Raw genomic sequence first — 23,227 nt, forward strand, 5'->3', positions numbered from 1 at the left:
ATGGACAATACCACTTTCAGCTCAATGAGTCTGCCTAAACATGGAGGGGTAAGTGGATAGTGTCACCTAGATACTGACTATCCATGCTTGAGAAGTTAATGGCAGGGTGATCAGTCTGAGGCTCAAGACCACCCTAGATCACACGAGATACAAATTCAACTTCAATGTTAAATCATCAGTGGTTTTTCTCAGGAACTGCGAATATGTAAGCTTGTAAAGTGCATGGAAATCAGGGAATCTCACCTGTTATGCTGTGAAGCTATAGTCATACACACACCAACTTTCTAAGAGTGACCATACTGAGCTGTTCATCGCCTTGCCCATTACTCTTCATAATGAATCCCTTGTGGCTCCTGGCCATATGAAGAAGACAGCAGAACATGGCTGGTAAAAATCAGGAATATTGGAGCCTGGAGTCAAAACAAGTAGTGAAAACTAGAGAAGAATGTGAGAGGAAAACAATTTATCCCAAAACATTCAATAACAAGACTTAACCCATAATTTGTGTTTTCCTGTTTATAGTGATGAACTTAAGAGCCTATGTAAAATGCTGATGATTTTCAGAGATTAATACACTGGCTCTTATTTATAGATTAAAAGTCTATCGATTGGTGGTGGACTTCCAAAGACTAAAATAAAACAAAGCAAAAGTTTTTCCAAAAAAAAAAAAAAGCAACCTCTACCCAGAAGGATCTACCATCACTACCGTCAGTTCCATAAATTACAATGGTCAAAGCTGCTATTAACCAATTAGGTAAGATAGGGCTTGCCAACTCCATTGCACCAACAGGAATCTTCCATCCCAACTAAGCAAACCACTTCTCTGACTCAATTGTTTCTCTCCATCTTTCCACCTCAGACATATCTGAACTGAAATATCCCCAGCCTCCCTTCTCAACAGCTGCAAATTAACTGCAATGATACTAGCACACTATGCAACAGGTGGCTTGGCGCCTCACCCTGCAATTGGGGCACTGCAAAGGAAGGAATGCAGCAGTGAATCCTGGTGCTTTACAAGTGCTCTCGAATTTACAATCATGTAGGAAGTAATGGGATGAAACCAAGAATGCCTTATAACAGAGGAAAAGAACATGGAAGAGGAACATGGCTTTCCCTGAAAGTGCTTTCACTCTGAGATGGAAGCCGGAAGAAGGAAAGATCTTACTGAACTGTAGAATCGTTCACAAATGTACTAGAGCCATGGTCACTGTGGTACTTCTCCCTCTGAGCGGTGCAATACTAACATCAATCTGGTGCCAAATTTCTGAATGAATTATATTCTGCCTATGGCAAATATTAAGCTTTAGACAACTCATTTCAAATAATTATTGTACCTTAATTCTAAAAGCAAAGCAAGCTTTACTTATCACAATTTTTTCCTATCATAAAACCTGAGCTAGTCAGTCCTGAGATGTTACAAAACTCTAAGAGGTTTTATGAAAATCCTAACCAACTTGGATCTCCCTGAGTAGTATTGCCAGGGGCAGAAGCACGAGGGGCTGCAGACACCTCCATGCTGCAGAACCAGGACAAGTTCAGCAAACTTAGTCTTGTCTGAGGTAAGGTGGCTGTGGGAGTGGAAGGTATGGGGCTCATAGGAGTAGAGCGAGATGACTTCTCCAGGAGTGCTTATACCACCATGCACACATTCTTTTAATATATAGCTCAAGTCTGGTGTTATATTGGAATTAATCAGCTCTTCAAACACCAGAAAGCACACTGCATGGGCAGGCTGTGAGGCTGGATATGTCTACAACTCATCCCAGTGAATCATGTTAGCATTATCCAAGATGTTTAGATCTTGAGCAAGAAATGACACAAACTGGAAACTGAACAACCATAAAAACATTTTCAATTGTACTCAAAGTAGCTGATCAGCACAGAAGGCAACAAGGGACCATGAAAATTTTTGTAGTTCACAAGTAAGAAACTGAAAGACAGTTCTCATCTCTCCTCAGCTTCCCACACCTGGATCCAAAAAGAACCTCAAGTTTAATACACAAACACAACACACAGGGACTCTTCTCAAACAGTTTAATAGCAAATAAACAAAGGAAGGTACCACACTTGGCATATACAAAATGACTTATTGTCGGTGTGTCTGTGCAATTAAAACAGCTTTAAGTTGCCCTTTGGGACAAAAAAAAAAACACACACACAAAAGGAAGAAAATTCCTTTAACACATACTCGCTTGATCCAAACTTGTAACAAATCTTTTCATTTTTAAATCCACTACACAAACTCTGCGATCAGAAAAGCAACACGTGCTCCTCTGCTTCTTAAACCATTAAAGTAAAATCCATAATTCTCTACAGAGTACAACACAATTCCACACAAAAAGACATTTTGTTTTGCAAATCAAAACAAGAAAAAAAAAAGGAACAGCTCAAACAAGGTAAAGAAAAGCATTTCTATGACTGAACCACGACTTCGAGTTGATTAAATCCCATTACTGCAGAACAGACTCTACATTTGGTCATAGTGGCAATTTGTTTTCTCATCACATTGTGAATCACTTTACATTGTTTTCTAGTAGAAAAGGCAAAAAACTGTACAAAACCCCTAGTGTTAAATACAATGTTTGTACCAATAAAAAAGCCCACAGGTTTGTCTCCAAAATGTAAATTTTCTTTTTAAATTATTCACAAAAAGCAGCCAAAAATCAGAAAGGCAGCTGCTGCTCCACTGTCTCAAATCCATTAAAACCACCATAGAACAATTAAAACAACCAAAGGAAGGAAAGGAAATAAGAAAGGAAAGAAACATCCAACGTTTGGCATTTTGGTTTTCTTCGGATATTTTTCCACAGGTTCCCCAGAGTTCCTTACGGAACCAAACGCGCACGTACAGAAATGTATTGGCAGTTACTCAATACACTGCAGGGTATCAGTGTCCTCACTGACACCCAGCCCTGTGCATTCAGACTGTGGGACTAACAGCAGCCAGCCCACAACCCTACCTTCAAAATAAAACAAGTCTCTATCCTCTTCTCATCCAGCCTTGCACTTCATTCCCAGGTATATGTACCAAATCCCAAACATGTTCTGTCTCTTCAGCTGCTTAAAGACTGTCTGTGCAGATCTATCTAGTATCTATCGACGGTATAGTATCCTCAGCCAACTCAGGATTGGGACAGAATCTTCACTGCATTTTCACTATCCCAAACACTGGACAAAAGTATGATTTCTATCAAATCTAACATAATTTTCTCAGCAAACCCCTTTCTCCTGGGATTTCATTTCACGTCATTTTATACTGTTAAGACATCTACACTAGCTCTCTTCTCCTTTTGACTGAAACTTCATCACAGCACACAGCCTTCAGGCACCCGCATCTAGAAGCTACTTCCCACTTTCTACCTGTGCAGATCTTAAGTAGGGTTGGGGGAAGCCTGACATGCAGAAAGCAGTCATCTGGTCTCATTCACCCTGCAAGCCAGAAAAACCGCTCAGCTCATTACCCAATTAAAAACTAAACAAAAACTAAAAAATCTCCGTAGAGATTCCCCAGCTAAGGCCCTTGAGAAGACAGCTGGGGATGGTACCCTGTTCAGGTAACAGCTTCAGAGGCTGTCGTATTGTGCTTGTCACTTGGGAAAGGAGCCAGCAGTTGTATGACTAGGTTTACAAATGCTTTCTCTAGAATATTTCAAATACTTTATTTCAAGAGCTACCCTAGATCTTTCCAGAATCCTGCCACCACCAGAGTCTGACTGATAGTATTAAGCTGAGGCTGGACTTATTAAAAATGTGCCCTGAATTATATAAAATACTAGTGAAGAGTGTTTCAAAGGAGCCCTAGTTTCAGAGAACTTTAGAAACGGAAATTCCATGAAGTTCCCCCATCTTCCTGCTTCCCAGCTATCCCCCTTCCACCAAGACTCCTACTACAGGAACAGTGTAGCCCAGCCCCCAAGAGCCTCTGACAGCGCTGGAGATGGAACAAGGTCCAGATGCTCTGTCAGGCAGACAGTCTAAGTGCACAGGTAGATGCCCTCAGGTGGCTTCTGATCAGACATTTGTCATACCAAAAACACCAATTTAAAAGGATACCTTTGAAACCCATTAAATTGCTCAGTTTTTGCACAAACTATAGAAAACAGAGAGGTGAAGGTGATATATACGAGGGTGTGAAGAGAACAGCAGGAAACATGCAAAACGTTTCTGGGCACGATCTCAGTTTGAAAGAATAAAAAACATCACATTTTGCTGAGGAGATTGTAGTTACGAAAAAAAAACCAAGCATGCTGGGGCTTAACAAAATACAACATCAACTTTGATCAAATTTTCACTGCAGACTGATAATCACACAGGGAAGCGGGGAAAAAATAAAATATCAATGAATGCAAGGGCAAAAACGTAGCTACAATCAGAAGAAAATGTAGTTCAAGTGTTTTCTGCTGATGCCACTCAAGTCACAAGTTCGAACTCAAAAACACATGCTGTCTCCTCAAGCACAGAAACCAGATCAGCAAAATGTGACTAGGAAGTCTCCTCAAAAATTGAATCACACGACAATTGACTTTTTCTTCAAAACTGTGTTTTTAAAACTAAGCACACAGAAAAAACTAAGCCTAGAAAGTGATTGGCTGTATGTTCACAGAAATACAAACACTCCACAAGGTATGCTAGCAAGGCTGCTCTGAAGACAATTACAAAGAATCAGATTCACAAAATCAAGTGGTTATCTTACGAAGGTCTAGAAAAATAGAAATTCTTTTATATTCAAATGCAGTTTAAATATTCCCCCTTCAGCAGTCTTTCTAGCAAAACCAATTTGGCAGCACAAAAAAAAAAAAAAAACAAAGAAAGAAACAAACATAATAAAAATACACATCAGCATCAAAGGTCAACACAAGGTCAAAGGTGAGAGTTCAAGCATCAGAGAAGCTGAAGAGACAAGGATTTGGACGATGTACTTGAACGCCACATCGACATGCTTTAGGCACAACGATGAACAAACGGCAGGAATCTAGAAAAAAAACAAACCAGAAAGAGGGAGACCCACTGAGTTACACAGAGCAGTACATCCAAACAAGGAGAGAGAGAACAAGAATGGGCACTGTACAATGAGACCTCCTGGGGAAGGGAGTTGACAGGGAAGGGCAGCACATGCCAACGATGGACAAGTAAAAGTCAAAGTACATGAAGGACACCAAGTAAACATCAAACTGCCAGAAACTAAATGGAAAAAGAGGCCTCAATTTCCCTCAACATCCACTCTGTGGAGAATGCCATGGCCTAGTGCTGCACTGATGAGTGTGTGTTCACCCTGTCCCATGCTCATGGTCTCCACTAGCTCTGTTAAAAGCACTCTCCTCAGGAGACTGACTCCAAAAAAATAGGCCTCCAGTGCTCACAGTCAACCACAGAGATTGAGACCGTGAGAGACCAAACAGAAGATTCAAGGGGATTCACAGGTGGTTTGACTTTTCTAGCATCCTAACATTGGAAGTTCATAGGCAGAAGTAGCCCAGGAAATCCATGTTTTTTCCTTCAGCTACAGCCCCTTCTCATTCCTTAGTAGCCCACGAACAGTTGGGTTGTTTGGAAGAGGAAAATAAAAGGATTATATAAGACATATAAGTAAGTGGAACCAAAAACCATACATGTTAGAGAAGAACTCCTTAAGACTTGACTGCTACAGTTAAGACTTGTCCTAGCTGAGCACTTTCCATACCAGCAGACCTGCACAGGGATTTTCCTTTCCCAGCCTTTTATATAAACAGCCCCCCCAGCTTTATAAGGAGGGGATTCTGGGCTCTGAGAAGCTCTACAGTCACTGTTGCCAGCTTGGTGAGTAGAAGAATATGTTTTCTGAAGTATTCATAAGGTTTATAAATACATTAATTCTTACATTTTTATATACCATTGTTTGTTTCCTTCCCTCAACCTCTGAACTGCAAAAGTGAGGAAACATTTTGGGAAGAGTGTGGGAAGCAGAGGAGAGAAGAAAAAAGGCTTTTCTTTTCTCCACTCTCCTAAACTCTGTTCTATCTCCTGTATGCTACCTTCTTGTCTCAGCACCTCTCAAAGCTAGAGGTTACAGACTAGTGCAGGATGAGACTTTCATATTATATTATAGGTATTCATAGCATGTTCAGAAATGCAAAGGATTGCATTCTAGCTCTAAAGCAAAAGGCAGTACATTGTCCACTAAAACTGTTGGATTACTTACAAAAAATGCTGAGATTACTTTGCTCTTCATACTTTCCAGTTTAGAGAAAGGACTTAGCGTAGAGCTGAAACAAACTCCAGCAGAGCACGCAACTCTTTAAATTATTTCCACAGTTCTAGAAATGCTCAGGATAGTCTGCAGACAGCTGTGAGGTTTCAGTCCTAACCACAAATGCAAACTTCTCATGAGTTGAGGCATGAGACAGAATAAAAGGCATGAAATCAAGTGACATCTAGCATGCACCATTAGGAATTGAGAGTGTTCTGTTTCAGCTTTTTGAACAGATTTTTCACAAATTTCACTTAGCAACTTTGAGTGGAAAGTCTAAGTTCCAACAAAGCCATTAGGAAGGACTGGCCTACAAGAACAGAGCCATGAGAAGCTGATTGAGAGAAAACTCAATGACTTGGGAAAAATTATTTCAGCTTGTCCTTGTTTTGTTCTCACAACTGTGATAATGTAATGCAAATATTCTGCATTCTGTAGCTTATACTTTGTATTAAGTATGCTTAGGGACGTATAACACCCTTATGTTTAAATGTGTGCAACAATAAAGCTCTCAAAGCATTTTGCTTGTTCATAGCAGCACTCTCCATTTGCAATTTGCTTTATTCCTATTTTTTTGTTTGTTTTTAAGATGCTTCCAAATACAACACTTAGGAGCAACTTCATAACCAGATGGATTCTGCTTGGTTGCCCTTCCCTACCTCACAACTATTAACAAATAACACTTACGCTGACTTTATGATGCAAGCAGAAACTATCACAATACGTAAGTTATCCAGATTTAAAGCTTTTTCCTTTACGGATATATGCACTGGTGAGAAATTTTCTGATGAACCAATTTTCCAGAAAATACTTTACTAGCTATAGACACTATTTCATCATTTAAAATATAAACAGGTATTCACTGTCATTGCCTCATAATTTTGAGAAATTCCAATTCTCTTCTGCTTAGACTTCAAATTTAAGGACTATTTATCAAAGGCATTTTCTAACAATACAAGTTTTGTACTGCAGAAGGGAAAAAGAATAACTCACAGGGAGTTATCTAAATTTTGGAGTGTTGGTTATATATGAGTCAGAAGAATCTATGAGTTCAATTGCAATGGTACTAGATACTAACTATCATCAAACTAAGACTTTAATTGTTCATAATACTTTCATATTATTGCAGTATATCTAGTAAAATCCAATGTCTTCTTTGACAAATGTATGAAGAAGACACATTTTCATCTTGCTCCTAGAAATTACTTAAGTATTTTCTGGTGACACAGGTAATGTGTAATTCTATTTCTTACTAGGTTTTGTTGTAAAAACAAAAACAAAAAAAACCAAACCAAAACAAAACAAAACCCCTCAGATTCTTTGGCTTGAGTTTACAGAAAATTTTGTCTGTGTGGCAAATTAAGCCAATCCCTCTGCAGTATATTTGAACTCACCCGATCCTTACTGAGCTATCCAAGTATCTGACACAAGAACAGATCATAATCAAGAAACACCAGATGATAGTTTCTAATATTATAATATCAAGGGAGAGTCAAGATTGCCCCCAACTGTTTTTGCTACTTCTGTTTCTCATGCCTTTTTATCATTCCTTCCAGACTCACTGCCCCTGGCCTATACAAGCACATGTATTAAAATATTATTACTTAATTGTTGTTCTGCAGGCAATTTCCTTATTTCTAAGCTTTACTCAAAGTATTTTGTTTTATCCTTTCACAACAAATGCTAATCAACATCTACTTTTTTCTTTTTGGGCAGTCTGCCCCCATCAGGTTCCAAGAGCTGACTGATCTATTTTGTGCTTGAATAAGACCATGACAGGAATTAAAAATAAGATAAAAAAAGAAACTCCAGCTTCCTTCCCACCAGTCCCAGACTTTCCTGACAACAGTGAGGAAGAAAACTGACTTAGAACTGGAAGGCAAGAACATAAGTCTCCAGATTGAGCAGCAGCAACCAAAAAGACACAGGAATGTTGACTTGATCTTGACCAGTTCTATTATCAGAAGAAAAATCTGATGAAGTCACAAACTTGATACATTTATTAACTTTGGCAACATATACACTGATACACCAAAAAGAAAAGGGAAATCTCAAACAAATACAGAAAAAGGGCAACATCTTCAGCTGCTGTAAATTGATGCAGCTCTACTGAAGAAAGGAGAACTACATTGATTCAAACCAACTGAGGATCACATATTTTAGAATTTAACCTGCATAGCTATACTTTTTTTATTTTTCTTCCTTTTTGGCAATACTTATAATATAGTTATGCCAGTAAGGCACAAGAGCTAGCCCAAGTTACCTGTCTAAGGTGGTTATGTCTGGGAGGAGTCACTGACCAAACAGTCAAACAGTGTAAAAGTCAATCTCATAAAGACAACAGGAGTTGCACCTATCTGCAACAATGCCCAGCTTGATCTTAAGTCACAGCACTAAGGACAAGCTATAGGATGTAAAAACTAAAATGCCTGATTTTGGGCAACTGAAATAACTACTACAGAGGCCAGAGCATCAGGTTAAAAGAAAAACGAGACAAAGTTCTCAGATAGCACAGTGGGGTAGGGTGCAAAGAAGGTAAGAGTGACTGTAGAGACCCCAGAGCACAGTGCTCTCCTCCACTGGTTCACAGCATTCATCTCTCCCATTTGGCAGTTGTTGGGCTACAAACAGGCCACTCAGTAGTTTCAATTGTGCACATCATTATGAGTGTAAAACAATCACATTCAGGATTCTACAAAACCCTGGCCTTTTTTTTTTTTTTTTCCAGTGAAATAATTTAGGTAATAAATATTCTCCACCCTGGAGCGGTATAAAACTTCTATAAAAATAGAAACAACATTCTTGGTTACAGCAGGTTGCACCTGGAGCAGCTGCTCCCAACTATTTTTTTTCTTTTTTTTTTCTTTTTTTTTAAAAGTATATTATTTATAAAAAAAAAATCCCATAATCACCCTGGAGGCCTTCACACTCCAACACTCTCTTCTCAGAAAACCAGGACACATCTTTCCCATCGTGTAGAATTCAAGTGTACATGGCTCACTTAAGTGTTCACGTTTTTAGAGAGATCCAAGTAAATAACGTTGAAGGGTACCACATGCCAGCGTAACTGGGAAATTTGGCAATCTGGCCTTTGAACCTTTGCCACCACAAAATAACCTGAATAACACTGATAGGTTTGCCTATATGCCATCAACATCTACAGGCATCAACTAACTGATTTTCAGTTTAACAATGAAAAGGACTCCTCTTGGATGCTATGGGTCAGGCCTTGTACTTCTGAGGTTTGAGAATGGGATTGCCCGAGATTCCCAACAGCCCACTGCTTGTGGGTGCACAGGCTGAACACGATGTTTTGATGGGTTTAGTGCTCCTCCTGCTGGAGCAGGACAGGAAGTCCAAACCCCACGTCTGACCACATGCTAATTATTTAGCAGCTGACACCCAAGTTATAATGATAGCTCACACCCTGGGAAACAGCATCAACAACTGGAAATACAAAGGAAACAAGAACGAGGAGAAAATATGAGGTAAATGGAATTTTTGTTAAAGACACACAGAAATTGTAAACTTTCTCTTGTGACAGAGGTGGATGTTGGTGGTTATAACACGGGATTCTACTCTGATTTCTTAAAATTACTCAGGCCAGAGTGTCAAAAGTCCTTTGAGCCCCTAAAATCAGAGTATAAGGCCCTTATAGCAATGCACTAGCAATTTCACAAGTGTGCAAAAAAAAAAAAGTGTGTGTTGACTGAAGGGCAGTGTTCAATTTTCTTTCAGTATAAAAGATAACAGTACCAAAATGTGGGATAAGACTTATTGGCTCAACGTTCTGCCTTCCAAGTGTGTTTATCTTGCTTTGTACTGGTACACACCACCTTAAAAGGAAAACTGCAGTATAAAGAAATACCTATCTACTAAACTATATCACTGCACAAATTAGATTTTTTTTTTTAAATTAGGTAATTATCTTTGCAACAGAAAGACTGAGAAAGCAAATCCTATAAAAACATGTATCAAGCAGGAGCTTCAAGAGTTGCTGTAGGGTAACTCCATGCTTTGCATCTCAATTTAACAGTTATTTTAACAAAGAAACAAACAGCACATATTATGCTTATCAGAATGAATTCAAAGTAATACCCTGTAAAAAGGACATTACCCCACAGAAATGGAGAATGTAATGAATTGTTAGGAAAGAAAAATCTGGTGAAAAAAATTCTGCAGGTTATCAGAGTTCAAAAGTTTCCTGTTTCCAGCCTCAGACATTCTCATCCAGACTTTAAGCTATGTCACTCTAAACCTAGTTAAAGCATAAGTTTTTGTAAAGATGGTGAAATCCACTGCATCTCATTAACATTCAGCAGTAAGTAGTGACATTTTCTGGGCAGACATTATCTAATTTTATAAAGTGCTGCGTACATTCACAGTGCTACATACACACTATTTTATATACAGCAAAAAACAAAAAACACTGCAGTTTTCCTTTGGTTCATTAATGTGTCCACCCTTCCAGCCTGTCTCCTGCTTTAGAGATGATTTATTAATTCCTCACTATGGCATTCTGTTTAGGAAGCATCAAAGAGTGCGTGCGGCATGACAAAGGCTATTTGGAGTCGGTTCTTTGCTCACACAAACTCAAACTCAGTTTTTTCCTTCCATTTTTTTTTCCAGCTGTTCAGTGTTATTTCTGCTTTCCCTTCTCCTCTCCCCATGGTAGTGTGGTGTCAGTTCTGCTTCCCCTTCTTTTCTCCACCCCAAGGCAGTGTGGTTTCAGTTTCTGCGGCTCCCTTTGACCTTACCTCCCCACCCCCACGGAGCTGGCATTGGTCCTTCTCAACACACACTGGTTACAAACACAGCAAACTTAAATAAGGGAAAAAAAACAAAAAACCTCAGCGATATGGCACCTAAACTCCAAAGTAAAACACTGGAAACAAAAGCACAAACTTGTCCTCCATTCGAAGCAGGATTCTCAGCAGAGGCTGCAGCCGAGTCTTCAGGGGAAGACGTGCCAGATAGAGCGGCATGGATCAGCTTCCAGGACTGTAAAAACACAGCCTCAGGGCTTCGAATCACTAAGTGCGCTCCTCTCCAACTTACCAAAAGATCCTTCTCACTCCAGTCCCGGAGGGGAGGGGCGCTCAGTATGGCTTGCTGTCATTCTTAGAGCGCTTGAGCTGTACTTTCAGACGCTTCATGCCAATCTGAAAGCCGTTCATTGACTGAATGGCAGCCTGTGCAGAGACAGGATTGTCGTAACTTACAAAACCTGAAGAAAAAGGAAAAACACAGTTATAACATGCTGAAGTTGTCCACAACAGCTACTTAGAACTATAAACATACTCACAAGGTGAGAGAAGCTTTCATTGAAATGCAATTTTCAATAACTGAGAACCGTTTAGAATATTCATACACATCTCTTACTAAGAGCTCTCAGGCAGTGCATTGTTTTCTGATGCACTGAACTTTGGGTAGAAGATATACAAAATCAGCATAATTTAAGACACCATTTTCTAGTGTTACAACAGAAATATATTCATGCTTGATTTATATAAAACTCCACCTGGGAGAAAAATCAAACTGGAAATTGTTAATCTACATTTGAAATTTCAGTAAAGAGACAAAAACTAAAGAATATGGCACTTAGGGACATGATTTAGCAGTGAACTTGAAAGTGTTAGGTGATGGTTAGACCTGATGATCTTAAAGATCTTTTCCAACCTGAATGATTTCCTGATTATATGATGCTGGCAGTATGGGATTAAGTCAGCGAAGAAGCTATCACAGTAGTGTGGATCTTGTACCAATATCATGTTTAAATTTCTGACAATTTGTATAACGTTTCAGAGAAATAGCACCCTCAAAATGAACTTCCTCAAGGTTTTGAAAAAGCCTGTTTTAAACCCCAGTCAGTGGTTGGTATCATTGCCTGGGGAGATCACTCCATATGCTTGTCTTGCAGACTGATGATCGGCATACTTTTTTTTTTGTACTTTCAGAAGGCTTATCCGAAACTTTTGGACTACTGAATACTAAGAAGCCACAGGGTATTACATTAGTACAATGCTTTGAAAACCACAGAGAAAAGTTCATCTGTCTCCTGCCATCACAGATATGAGAGTTTACAGTATAACACAAATGCTAAAACTGCTCCCACTACTGTTCTGTGGAGAAAACAAAGCTATGAATCTTTCAGTCCACATGTACAAGTTTTCTGCTACATAAGCTAAAGGAGAATGTCTTTTACTTCTGTGGCAACATAGATGCTGGCAGTCAACGGGAAAGAATTTATCTGAATAGCAACAATGGCATGATGTGTTGATTTATTTATTTATTTTTAAGAAACTTCCTGCCGCAATGCATCTCCAATCTAAATACACAATAGGCATAGCATAATAAAAAGGAATGCAACCAAAATTAGGTAGTAAATATCAGCTGAAATAGCTTTTTAATTGCAAAGAGTTCAGAATTAGCAGGAATTTTTAAAAATGGCCTTCAGAGCATTTACAGAGCACAAGAGTCCAAAGGTTTTAATGTATGGTAGCTGTATTAGTAACAATAAAAAATATGTATATTGTTAGAAATAATCCATAATGATAATGTATTAAGTAGTATACACAGCAATGTAAACAATTCTTGAAAAGACAGACAAGGAGGAGAAGAAGAGCTGCACCATGATTAAGATTTGAAAACACTAATCATGGTCAATTACCTAGGGCCTTATGGTATATTTTGAGGCATGAAACCACAAGAAGTCACCAAAAAACATCAAGAAAATTCAGTTCACAGCTGGAGAATTAAGGTTTAAGTTTACAGATATGGAAAAATCACTTGGCCTAAAAGGCTAAATTGGACAACATTCTGGAAAAAGAGATTGCTAGAAAAAAGACATGTATCTACAGGTAACAGTTAGACCCAACATACCAAAACACTTGCTTAGATTGGTCTGCTTATCAATGAAAACCTTGGCAGAGACAACATTCCCAAATGGCATAAACATCTGCAGCAGGTCCTGATCCCCAAACTCCTGGGGGAGATGGTAGATAAACAGATTGGCTCCCTCTGGACCTTCAAACAAGTAAGAATAAAAGTTCAGAAAAAGAACTTATAAGCCTATGTCATTGAAAAACTAAAAGTTGAAACAGCCATTCTAGCCAGATCTTCTAGAGGAAACAATGAAATCTGTTGCATGCACTTCTGCAGAGTATTTGATTCCAGAGTAAGTCAACTTGATCCTTTGCTAGGATTGATCACTTGCACACTTCTATCTCTGTGCCATCTTTGCTTGCAACTTTCACACTGTACTAAAACTGTTTCACTGCTTAACTGTAAGGAAAACTGAACGGTAAGTTCGATATTATTCTTGTGGCCAAATGAAACTTGGTAAGTAAATCTTAACTGAAACTGTAATAAGACTACAAGTAATTTGACATTATTTTCTAACCACCACCCTACATTCTGCTGAAAGATTATTTTCATATTGCTCTTTATTTTACACTAAATTTTAATCAATGTTAAATTGATTCAGAAATCGACGAGTGGAGAATTGAAGAGAAACTGAAGAAGCCAGCATTAAGGATCTGCAGGATGAGGTAAAATACAAAAACAAAGGACTTCACATTTAGAAGTACCAAAAAAACAAAATCAGAAAACAAAATAAAGAAAACAACACCCTACACCACCAATTAATTCTCTAACAATATGATATTGGCTGAAGATCCATACACTCCACTCTTCCAAGAAACTGGAAGGGTACTATTACTAAGCACTTGAGACTAGTTAATTATTAGGAGAAAATCTCTCTATAAAAATAACTTTACAAAGTCCTTAGCAGAGAGACCTCACAAGCTTTCCTTCAGTATATTCAATAACTACTGTTCCAAACAATACCATCAAATTAAAGCTTTACAACGTAAGGTAGCTGCAAGGGCTAGGCTTGCCCTTTTGAAAACTCTGAAGTTGCTCGTAACTTTCTGCCTACCTTCTTTTTGACTTCCTGCTGCACCAATACTCTGCTGTGTTAAGAGACTCTGGTTATAGAGTGTGGGCAATGCAGCAGCAGCGTACTGCTGGATTCCAGAATAAGCCTGCGTGAGGGCTTCCATTGTGCTACCTGTCCCATTTGAAAGACCACCACTGCCAAGTCCTCCATTCAAAGCTGCCATGCCTGTACAAGAAAGAAGTAAAGATGACAAAGGAGTACTGCCATTAAGTTGGATCAATTACCTTTCATTACTCTGTACTCCCATATAAAAGCAAGAAGCAGGAAAAAAAGAATTAGCACAGCTTGAGGAACGATAACCACCTATTCCCCCTGTCCACCACAGTGCACATCTTACCTGCTAAAGAGCTAACATTCAGGCCTGCTGTAGCCCCTGCCAGTGTCTGCAATGCTCCAAGAGAAGCCATGGGATTAACAGAGGAGCTGCTACTGGAGCTAGGTGAGGAACCTGCTATTAAAATAAAATAATTATACTTCAAACAATACATTTTCATTGTGATAACTCAGATTCTCCACTAAATAATTTCAGCAGGAAAAGCTAGTACGGAACTAACAAAGGACACAGAACAGACTGTCAAAAACACTTCAAGCACGTAAAACTTGACTGATCTTGTACAAAACTCTTCTTGCATAAAACTCTTCTTGCATTTTTAAAAACTTTCTACATTATAACATCTATTTTTTTTGCAGCAGTAATTATTTAATGACATGTAAGACATCTGAGATTCAATCAACTTCTGAACGACATCTACACTTTGTATCACAAAGAGACTAGCAGCAATACCTATTATTGCTCCCTGCAGTGACTAAGATTTGCTACATATTAACATCAATCCTTGAAACATCACACAAGGCAAAAAACACAGACATTAGCAACATTAAAGAAAGCTCCAGTCAAACGAAGCATATGGTTTTCCAATACAGCCAAAGCAGGAACAGCAGATGTCCGGACACATGAAATAATTTTCCATTAAAAATTTTACTGCAGCAGCTGGGACTATGGCCAAGAAAAGAATTGGAACAAAAATCTAAAATACAGAGTCTATCCTCTATTGACTGTACCACTAACACCTTCAAACCATTTTTACCTCTGCAGTCTACAGATATAGTCCCTAGCAGACTGATAGCTGAAGGTCTTGCCAAATTCTACAGTAGAGTTAAAATGGAAAGCTGTTGCTGTAGAGGCATCTTGCAGTCTTTCAAGAGGAATTTGTGTCACATCAAGGGTGTAACAGAAGAATTGAAATTCAGGCGTTTTCACTTCTCATTTTTGTAATTCTCACTGTGATGCATATATATGTTAAAGATTTGAAAATAACTGTTCTTGTCTTTCAAGTGCCTTACATACATTTCATATTCATCATTTTACACAGGTGGCACCATGTCTCCTCTGGCACGGAGCATGGAATGTGGTAACTAAACAGAATGCAGCACACTCATGTAACAGGCCAGGGCCAAAAGAGTGCTCTTGTACCTAACAAAACCTGCAAAAGAAGCCAGGGAGCTGAACTCAGTATGCAAGTTGAGTTTTTGTACTGCCAGAAGGGACAAGCTTGCTCTGGGAAAAGTTTTAGACAAACTCTCTTAACAAATGAGAAGTCAAATGACAACTCCCGAACAATACTTCATGATGCTTACTCCAAAGAAAAGGATCGATAACATTTTAAACACTGTAATAAATACACAGAACAAGTTACAGTAATTCTCAAGTCAGTAGTAAAACAGCACTAATACCCAGCTAACTGAATAAAAGCCAATATTCAGAAATAATTCAGCTGCCTTGATTTTAAATTATCACTTGTTTTTTGCAGCACTTAATTACTAATCTCTGTAATTCAAGCAGACACTCCATTTGACAGATGAGAACACCATATGTATACATATACAGGGCAATTACAGAACAATACTTCCTATGAACAGTTCTAGCAATGTGCAGCATTAAGACCTGTTCAGCTGAGGGCAATGTCTTTGTATTTAACTTATGACTTTCATTTATTAATTACAGTGCATTTTGAACACTTTTTTTAAACACTCATGTCCTAAGGCACTGAGTTCTGCCATTTAAAAAGTATTTCTTTGCATGATGCATGCTTATTTTTGAACTGTTAGCTCAAAACTTCACCTGATATCCTGTAATTCTTGCCTTGGAACACGTAGTGACCAGTCTCTTTATTCTTCTCCCTATTCACCTATTTCATGCAACCAATATATTGGTTGTATGTAGGCTCCTATCATCTCCTCCTCCAACATCAGTCTTCTATTTTACAGACTCTCTAGTTGCTCTGAATAGGAAAGGAGCTCCAGCTCTACTCATATTCTCTTCTTCGGTTTTCCTAGTTTTCGTATATTCTTTTAGATTGGAAAAACAGTCCACAGTAATAGGGATGGAAAAACAATATAAATTTATACACGTGTCTTAGTCCAATCCTAATTCTTAACATTTTTTTTTCCCTCTTGTTGCATTTCTTCCTTCTTGCTGAAGTTAAATATTCCTGGATCAATCTATTAAATTGCACCTAGCTAAAACAGCTAACTGTAAGATTGCTAACTAAAAAGGACTGGGAGCTTTTCATAAAGTTTTAACAGGTAGTAAAGAATAGCTAGCAAAGATAACAAATCCAGGACAACCACTTGATTGTAGATGCACAATATTTTATGAATGCAACTAGGCATCAGAAATTTGTTTGGGCTCATCACAGTTGGTGATTGAAATAGGACTGCTGTTCCCCACCCTCAGCCTCTCCATTGGTGATCAAAAAAGGTACGTAGTATGAAGATGAGTGTCTCTAAGGGAAATGGCATCTGTAGAGAGCTACAGGACAGCTAAAATATATAGAGGAGAATGCAATCTCAAAGAGTCACGCAATCATAGCATAATTTCAGTTGGAAGGGAACTTTATGGATTATATAGTCCAACTCACCTCAAAGCTGGTCTATTCTCTGAGTTAGGGAGATCTATTCACAGGCTTTTGCAATGGAATTCTGCATCTCTAGAAGGATGAAGATTCCACAGCCCCTGTGGCACCTCATTCTGGTGCTTAATCACATTTACCACGATTTTTTTTCCCCTTTTACAGCCAGTCAGAATTTTCTGATATTGTGTTCACTGCTCTTGTTCTTTTTGCTTTACACTTGTAAGAAGCTGATTCTGCCTTTTCTAGCATGTACGGCTTTTTAACTTCACAATTTGTCAGTCCCATTCCCCACCTCAACATACAGAAAATGCCTGCTCCAGCTAGTAGAAGACAAGGCAAACAATGAAAGCTTAGATCTAAACACCAATTAAACTCACAATCCCCACTCTGCCACTGCACGAAGAAATATGGGAGAAATTCTCAGTCACATGTACTTCCATTATTTCTCAATGTCAAAGCAGTAGTAATGGATTGTAAATGTAGTTGTTCTATAGCATCTGCTCTGTGGGAGTTTTCTTTGTTTGTTTTTAAATATTACAGAATAGGATACCATAACTGGTAGTTGAGACAAACGTTAAGGTTTCACCACGAAGGACTTCAGACCACACAGTTTTAATGTAAAACTCCATAACATCAGAATACTATGAGCTGAATTCTCTCTTGGGAATTTTTCTAAGAAGAAAACTGTGCAAAGCACACAGTTTAACTCCTGATCAATGACATGTGGTTTTCTAAACAGCTGTTTCATATAATCTCTTTTTCTAGCTCTTTGGCCCTACTACACAATACAAAAAGCTACCTAGGGTAGTTCAGAATACTCCCCCATGTTCTAGAGATTTGCATGTTCTGCTTCTATGAGGCAGCTTACTATTTTCTTCACTAAAGCCAGAGAAACAAAGTGGGCTTTTTACTGCACTGCTCCATGTTTAAAGCATCTTCTATCTCCATGTCTACAGGAACAGGATACATCTGCTGCAATATCTGCCTAAATTCACAGCTAAGCTAAATATGAGATGAGGCTGTAGTAAAATGACTGTCAAGAGGTCACCCACCTTTCTGCTTCATGACAGTTTCAAAACTCCTTTTTACATTAAATTAAACTGGCCATTTGGAAGAAGAAATATATCAGGTAAAAAACAAAAAAATCAAACAAAAAAACCTTCGCTGGTAGCAAAGATATATCTACCCTAAGCAAGTGTCAGTGAATCTGCAGGTAGAACTCATATACACTGACAATATTAAATATATCAATTAAAGGTATGTAAACACAACACTGACAGAGATGGACAACATTGATAATACCTATCCTTAAATGACTCCCCAAGGCAATCCATGTCATAACATGCATAGGTAGTCTCTTACCTGAGCTGGTGAGCACACTCAGGGGACTGCTGGAGGAGGTGAGTGCAGCGGTGCCACTTGGTGTATTCTGAGCTGCACTGGCTGCAGCTGCTAATGCAGCTAGGTTCTGTAACTGCATCGCATTCAGTCCTGCAACACATTGAAGAATGCACAGTTTCTCCTACAATAGCCACCATCATCCAAGCCTAAGATCCAGCAGCCTCAGCGCATCATATAATGGTTTGAGAAGTAATGGGAAGGAGCTTAGGAACAGACTTCAGTACTAGTTACTTATCTATTCAACCTTGTTACTCTTTGCAACAACTAAAAAGGAACATATTTCGTACATAACAGTGATCTTCCTTAAAAAGACCATGATTCCAGATGCAGATTCCAGAGCACAGATATTTTCAAACAGCGTTATGTCTAGTCACAAAAGCACAGCAATTTTAACTCATATGAAGAGTTAAACCAGGGTTTTGATAGAAGTTCACCTGCAAGCCAGAGAACTTGTCTAGACATCAGGTTAATAATCTCCTCCTGTCTTATGTCCCTCTACTCTCTTTCAATGGAAAACAGCAATAATTGCAGAATTCTTTTAAGTCAACCTAGTGGCCAATGTCATACCTTTAACCTGTTATCAGCTGAACACCAACTTGCTTCATCTGGCCTCCTTGGCAGCCAAGAAGTAGCAGTCAACTGTGAGACAAGGTTAAGTGGCAACTCCTAACCACAAGATCAACCACAATATGCAGACTAGTCAGCCAGACAAACAGAAGTTGTAAAGAAAACATTAAGCACGTTGTGGGTAATAAGCCAGGAATACCCAAGTGAGAGGAAGATGCGCTGATGAACTTTCATTGGTCATTTGCTTATCTGACTCATCTTCACTTTGACTTATAATTTTTGAATCAAGCAGTTTTTAATTCAGTTAGTATTGACACTGATTTGCCATCTTTCCCTGTCACTGGATTATCATTCATACTGATCCTGCTCTAAAGACTCCTATATTTCAGCCATTCTTCGTTGGGTAGCTCAATTCTTCAATTTCTTCCTCTTCCCTTACACATTCCAGCATTTGTGTATCCTAACAATTCTACTCTTTTCACATGACTTTGTTGATTTGGTTCCTTGTCTTCTGGACACTTAGCAACTACTCGGTGATAAAACACATACCTCAAAATCTCAATTTAAGGATGCAAACAGACAGCATAAGGATGTGAATGGCAATGCAGAATAAGTTGTTCATCATCTAAGTGGCTTATACTACCTTTAGGCTTTTTTTTTAAAAAAAAAACCTCATGCTGTTTTAACTTGGACTGGATCTGTATCTTTAATTGCATTTAGAGTTCAAAACAAGAGGACTTCGACTATATATTTATCTAAGATGCAATTCTAACAAAATTATTACATTGAAACCTGAGTTTTGTTGTGATTACCATACCTACAGAGGGTTAAAACTGCAAGTATTAGAGCTAGTGAAGAACAGAGCAGCTTGCTTCCTTTCTGAAGCAGTTTGGCATGTACACACTGCACCTGTTCTCTTGTCACCACAACATTTTTTTCCCATCTGCTTTCCAATAGGGTCAAGATAAAATTTTGTCTATAACGCCTACTGTGGAGTGGATCTAACTACCTGCTAATTTTTCCTATCAATTTCAAGAAATGCAATGGAGATATTAATGAGACTTTGAAAATAAAATTCTTCCTGTGTACAACAACAGACTTGGAATATTATTTCAAATCACCATGCAGCATGCTACTTATATGCCTGGATTCTCAACTTTTAAGGTTTTTTTTCTATACAGCAAAGACAGAATTACTCTTAAAACTCCACATACAATTTCATCTAGCTAGGCCCCCTCAGCAGCCCTGTGGTAACAAAAAACATGAACTGCTCGTTGTTTTTTTCCTTTACTACTATGTGCTTTTATACATAAGCAAGAGGGAAAAACCAGAATCATGCTCATAACAAAATCTGTACACACCACCATCGCAAAGCTGATGGGTGTTTCCACCACAAGTCAGATGTGCAAAGAGACTTCTCTTTCTTAATAGTTCATGGCCAATGTCTGCACAGACAGGGCATGGAGTATTGCTAACTACCAGACAACTCAAGGAAGCAATTTTAAAAACATTAAAAGTTCAGTACTAAAACCAAAACGTGGGTTTTTTTGCTGTTTCTGTTCGTTTGTTTTTGCCGCAAAAGCGTTTAGAGTATGTGTTAAATGAAGTTACTCACAGGGCTTTTATTATTCCCAACCTGATGAAAGTGGAAGGGAAAATCAATTTGCAGCCCAAAATCAGAAACTTTAACAATATCTCCATAACCCTAGAGGAACTAAGTTAAAGCTACTTCAGATATGCTCACTTATAAAACACACATCTGTACTTGGTGAAAATTTTGACCAGTGGTCTCCTGCTAGGAATCTGGCTCATATCTAGTAAGTTACAATAATTCTACAATGGAGGAAAACCAACAAACCAAGTCAACTACAGAAAATCAAGAAACAGTATGACGGACTGCTCTGAAATGCTATCAACACTGTATTTGCAACTATGAAGTATTTAAAAACAAAGAATCCAAAACAGGAGACCTAAAGAATCCATTATGACTGAAAAACATGCACTAGTGCTTATTTCAAAATACAGTGCTTCAAATACACATCTGTTTTGATAAATATATACAGGGTTTGGGTTGTTTTTTTTTTTTGGATCCATAAGAGAATATAATTTCAAATGCCAGAGGTAAGGAAAATAAACAGCATACCACAACTTACCTTCAGGACAATGGTTAACTAAGATAAAGAGGAAACTTGCACACTAGTAGCAGAGGACTCCTATTATTCCACAGAAAATTCAAGACTGCTTATAATAATGTAATGTGTTTACAGCCTTCTGTCTCTTTCTCCACCCCCCCTCCTCTTTTATACAAAAGAAATGATACAATAAAAAATCCAAAGATACTATATTTATGTTCTGGTGAAAAAAAAAACCTCACCTCCCATTGGGTGGAGACTGCTCAACGTGTTCAGGTTCCCAGATGAAGCTGCTGCTGTTTGCTGAAGGAGCTGCAAATAAAGCTAGACATTACACCAAAAAACAAAACAAGAGTGAGAGTGAGGGCTGGCTCCGCTTCTGGGAGAAACTGCACCACACCACAGCCAGAGTGCCGTCACAAAGGGAATTCCCACTGCCCATGCACCACATCATAGCAAAGCGCATCAAAAATTCCTTTTATAAAACACAGCCAGAGCACCACCATGGTGAAAATCAGTGTTGCCCATGCACTACACTGCAGCCAAAGCAATCACACAATGCTTTTCACACTCAGTATAGTCAATATACTAGCCTAAGTGAAGTTTCTATCTAATACACAAAGACAAATCAGTAATGAGAGAGAACTTTCAGGCAGGACTGCCACCTGTAATGATATACTACCTCAAGTCAGACTTTACAACTGACATCACTCTCAGGACAAAAGGTAGATGTCCTGTGTCATACCAAAATCGAAGAGCCACTGTGAAAGGGAGTCTCCTTCACATTCCTAAAGCACAACACCCATTAAAGAAAGTTCAAGTCCTAGCTAGGAAGCTATTTAGAGAGATTTCCCATTCCTTTCTCCATTTCCTAAGTGTTGTTTAAAAAAATTCCAATCTACCAAACTTAAACAGTAGTAAAAGAGAATGCCCCCACTTCAACAGTACACTGTATCAAGAATGAGATAAGTTTTCCCTTTCTGCTCCATATATGTTAATACTGCATGAGAACAGTTCTCGTAACTACCCTAACAATCCACAGCATATTAGTTTATGCAAAATTCTCCCCTTCAGGTACCCAGTAAAACTAACCAAAACCAGTGACAAACAGCAGACTACACTCTGTTGTATCACTGTCACAAGAGAGAGTAGTTTCTCTCTATTTGCTAGTGTGTTTGTTCTTTTTTTTTTTTTGTGCACTGTGAGCTGCCTGATGCTCCCACCTGATCACCTTTCCTATTTGCACTGCACCAAGCACTATTCTATGTTTCACTGGAAGAGGATGAGAGAAATAAATGCCAGATGAGGAAAACCGAAAGAATACAAGAATTATGTCATTATGTCAGAAGAGACATGAAAGGATATATAGACAGATAAACACAGAGCCCATAGCATGAGAAAAACCTTCCCTATACAAACACCTTTCACGCACAGTAAGAAAAAAAGTTCCAGTGCTTACTACTTCAGAAACTGGGGCTCAACTCACTCAAACACATCCTGACTAGCTGTTAGTAAATGACAATTTCCTTGTAGTTCAGCCTCCTCATCCACCAAACGGTGAATAAGAATGCTACTCCTGTCTACAAGGAGCCTTCAGAACACATCAAACACTGAAAGACAATCAGACACTAAGCTATGAAGAGATGAAAAGAAACCAGGTCAGAAACTCACTGCTAAGTATTGTGGCCCAAGCGTGTTAAGACCAGCCAGGTTTCCCCATACAGAGGCAGCACTGATCTGTTGCATTTGTTGCTGGAGTTGCTGAGCAATTCGTTTCTGCTCTTTGTCCTTTTGCGTGTCTGCAAATTTTACCACGATGGGAGAAGAGCAACCCTGCAAATAAAATAACATACTTACCATCACAAAACTATCGCATTAAGACCTAGCCATTGGAAACATTTCTGATACCGTCCGCAGAACATACATAATCAAGCAATGTATTTCATTAAAGGTTCAAAATCTCATTTGTTTTTTTATGCTATTTTGTATTGTTGGTATTTTTCTGCAGGTGAGGTTTCTACCTCAA

General features: G+C 38.6%; 1 protein-coding gene across 14 annotated transcripts in view; it reads right to left on the minus strand.

The window, feature by feature from the left end:
* CELF1 (CUGBP Elav-like family member 1) overlaps positions 1–23,227 on the minus strand; it is a 59,715-nt gene that overhangs the window by 4,892 nt on the left and 31,596 nt on the right. For 5 of the 14 annotated variants that reach the window (XM_065754931.1, XM_065754929.1, XM_065754930.1 and 2 more), the window contains 7 exons: positions 22,873–23,034; positions 21,444–21,525; positions 18,464–18,592; positions 14,524–14,637; positions 14,166–14,351; positions 13,109–13,252; positions 8,430–11,453 (listed from right to left, as the gene is read on the minus strand). In XM_065754931.1, coding sequence (XP_065611003.1) covers positions 11,326–11,453; positions 13,109–13,252; positions 14,166–14,351; positions 14,524–14,637; positions 18,464–18,592; positions 21,444–21,525; positions 22,873–23,034 — 945 coding nt within the window. In that variant the 3' untranslated portion in view covers positions 8,430–11,325. Of the gene's footprint in view, positions 1–243; positions 411–2,022; positions 4,973–8,429; positions 11,454–13,108; positions 13,253–14,165; positions 14,352–14,523; positions 14,638–18,463; positions 18,593–21,443; positions 21,526–22,872; positions 23,035–23,227 lie in introns of those variants that run through there. The other 9 variants (XR_010623354.1, XR_010623353.1, XM_065754932.1 and 6 more) reach the window with 5 other exon arrangements.

Source organism: Cyrtonyx montezumae, unplaced genomic scaffold, assembly GCF_038088225.1.
Source record: "Cyrtonyx montezumae isolate F1298 unplaced genomic scaffold, pur_monq_1.0 scaffold_10, whole genome shotgun sequence".
NCBI classification, from domain to species: Eukaryota; Metazoa; Chordata; class Aves; order Galliformes; family Odontophoridae; genus Cyrtonyx; species Cyrtonyx montezumae.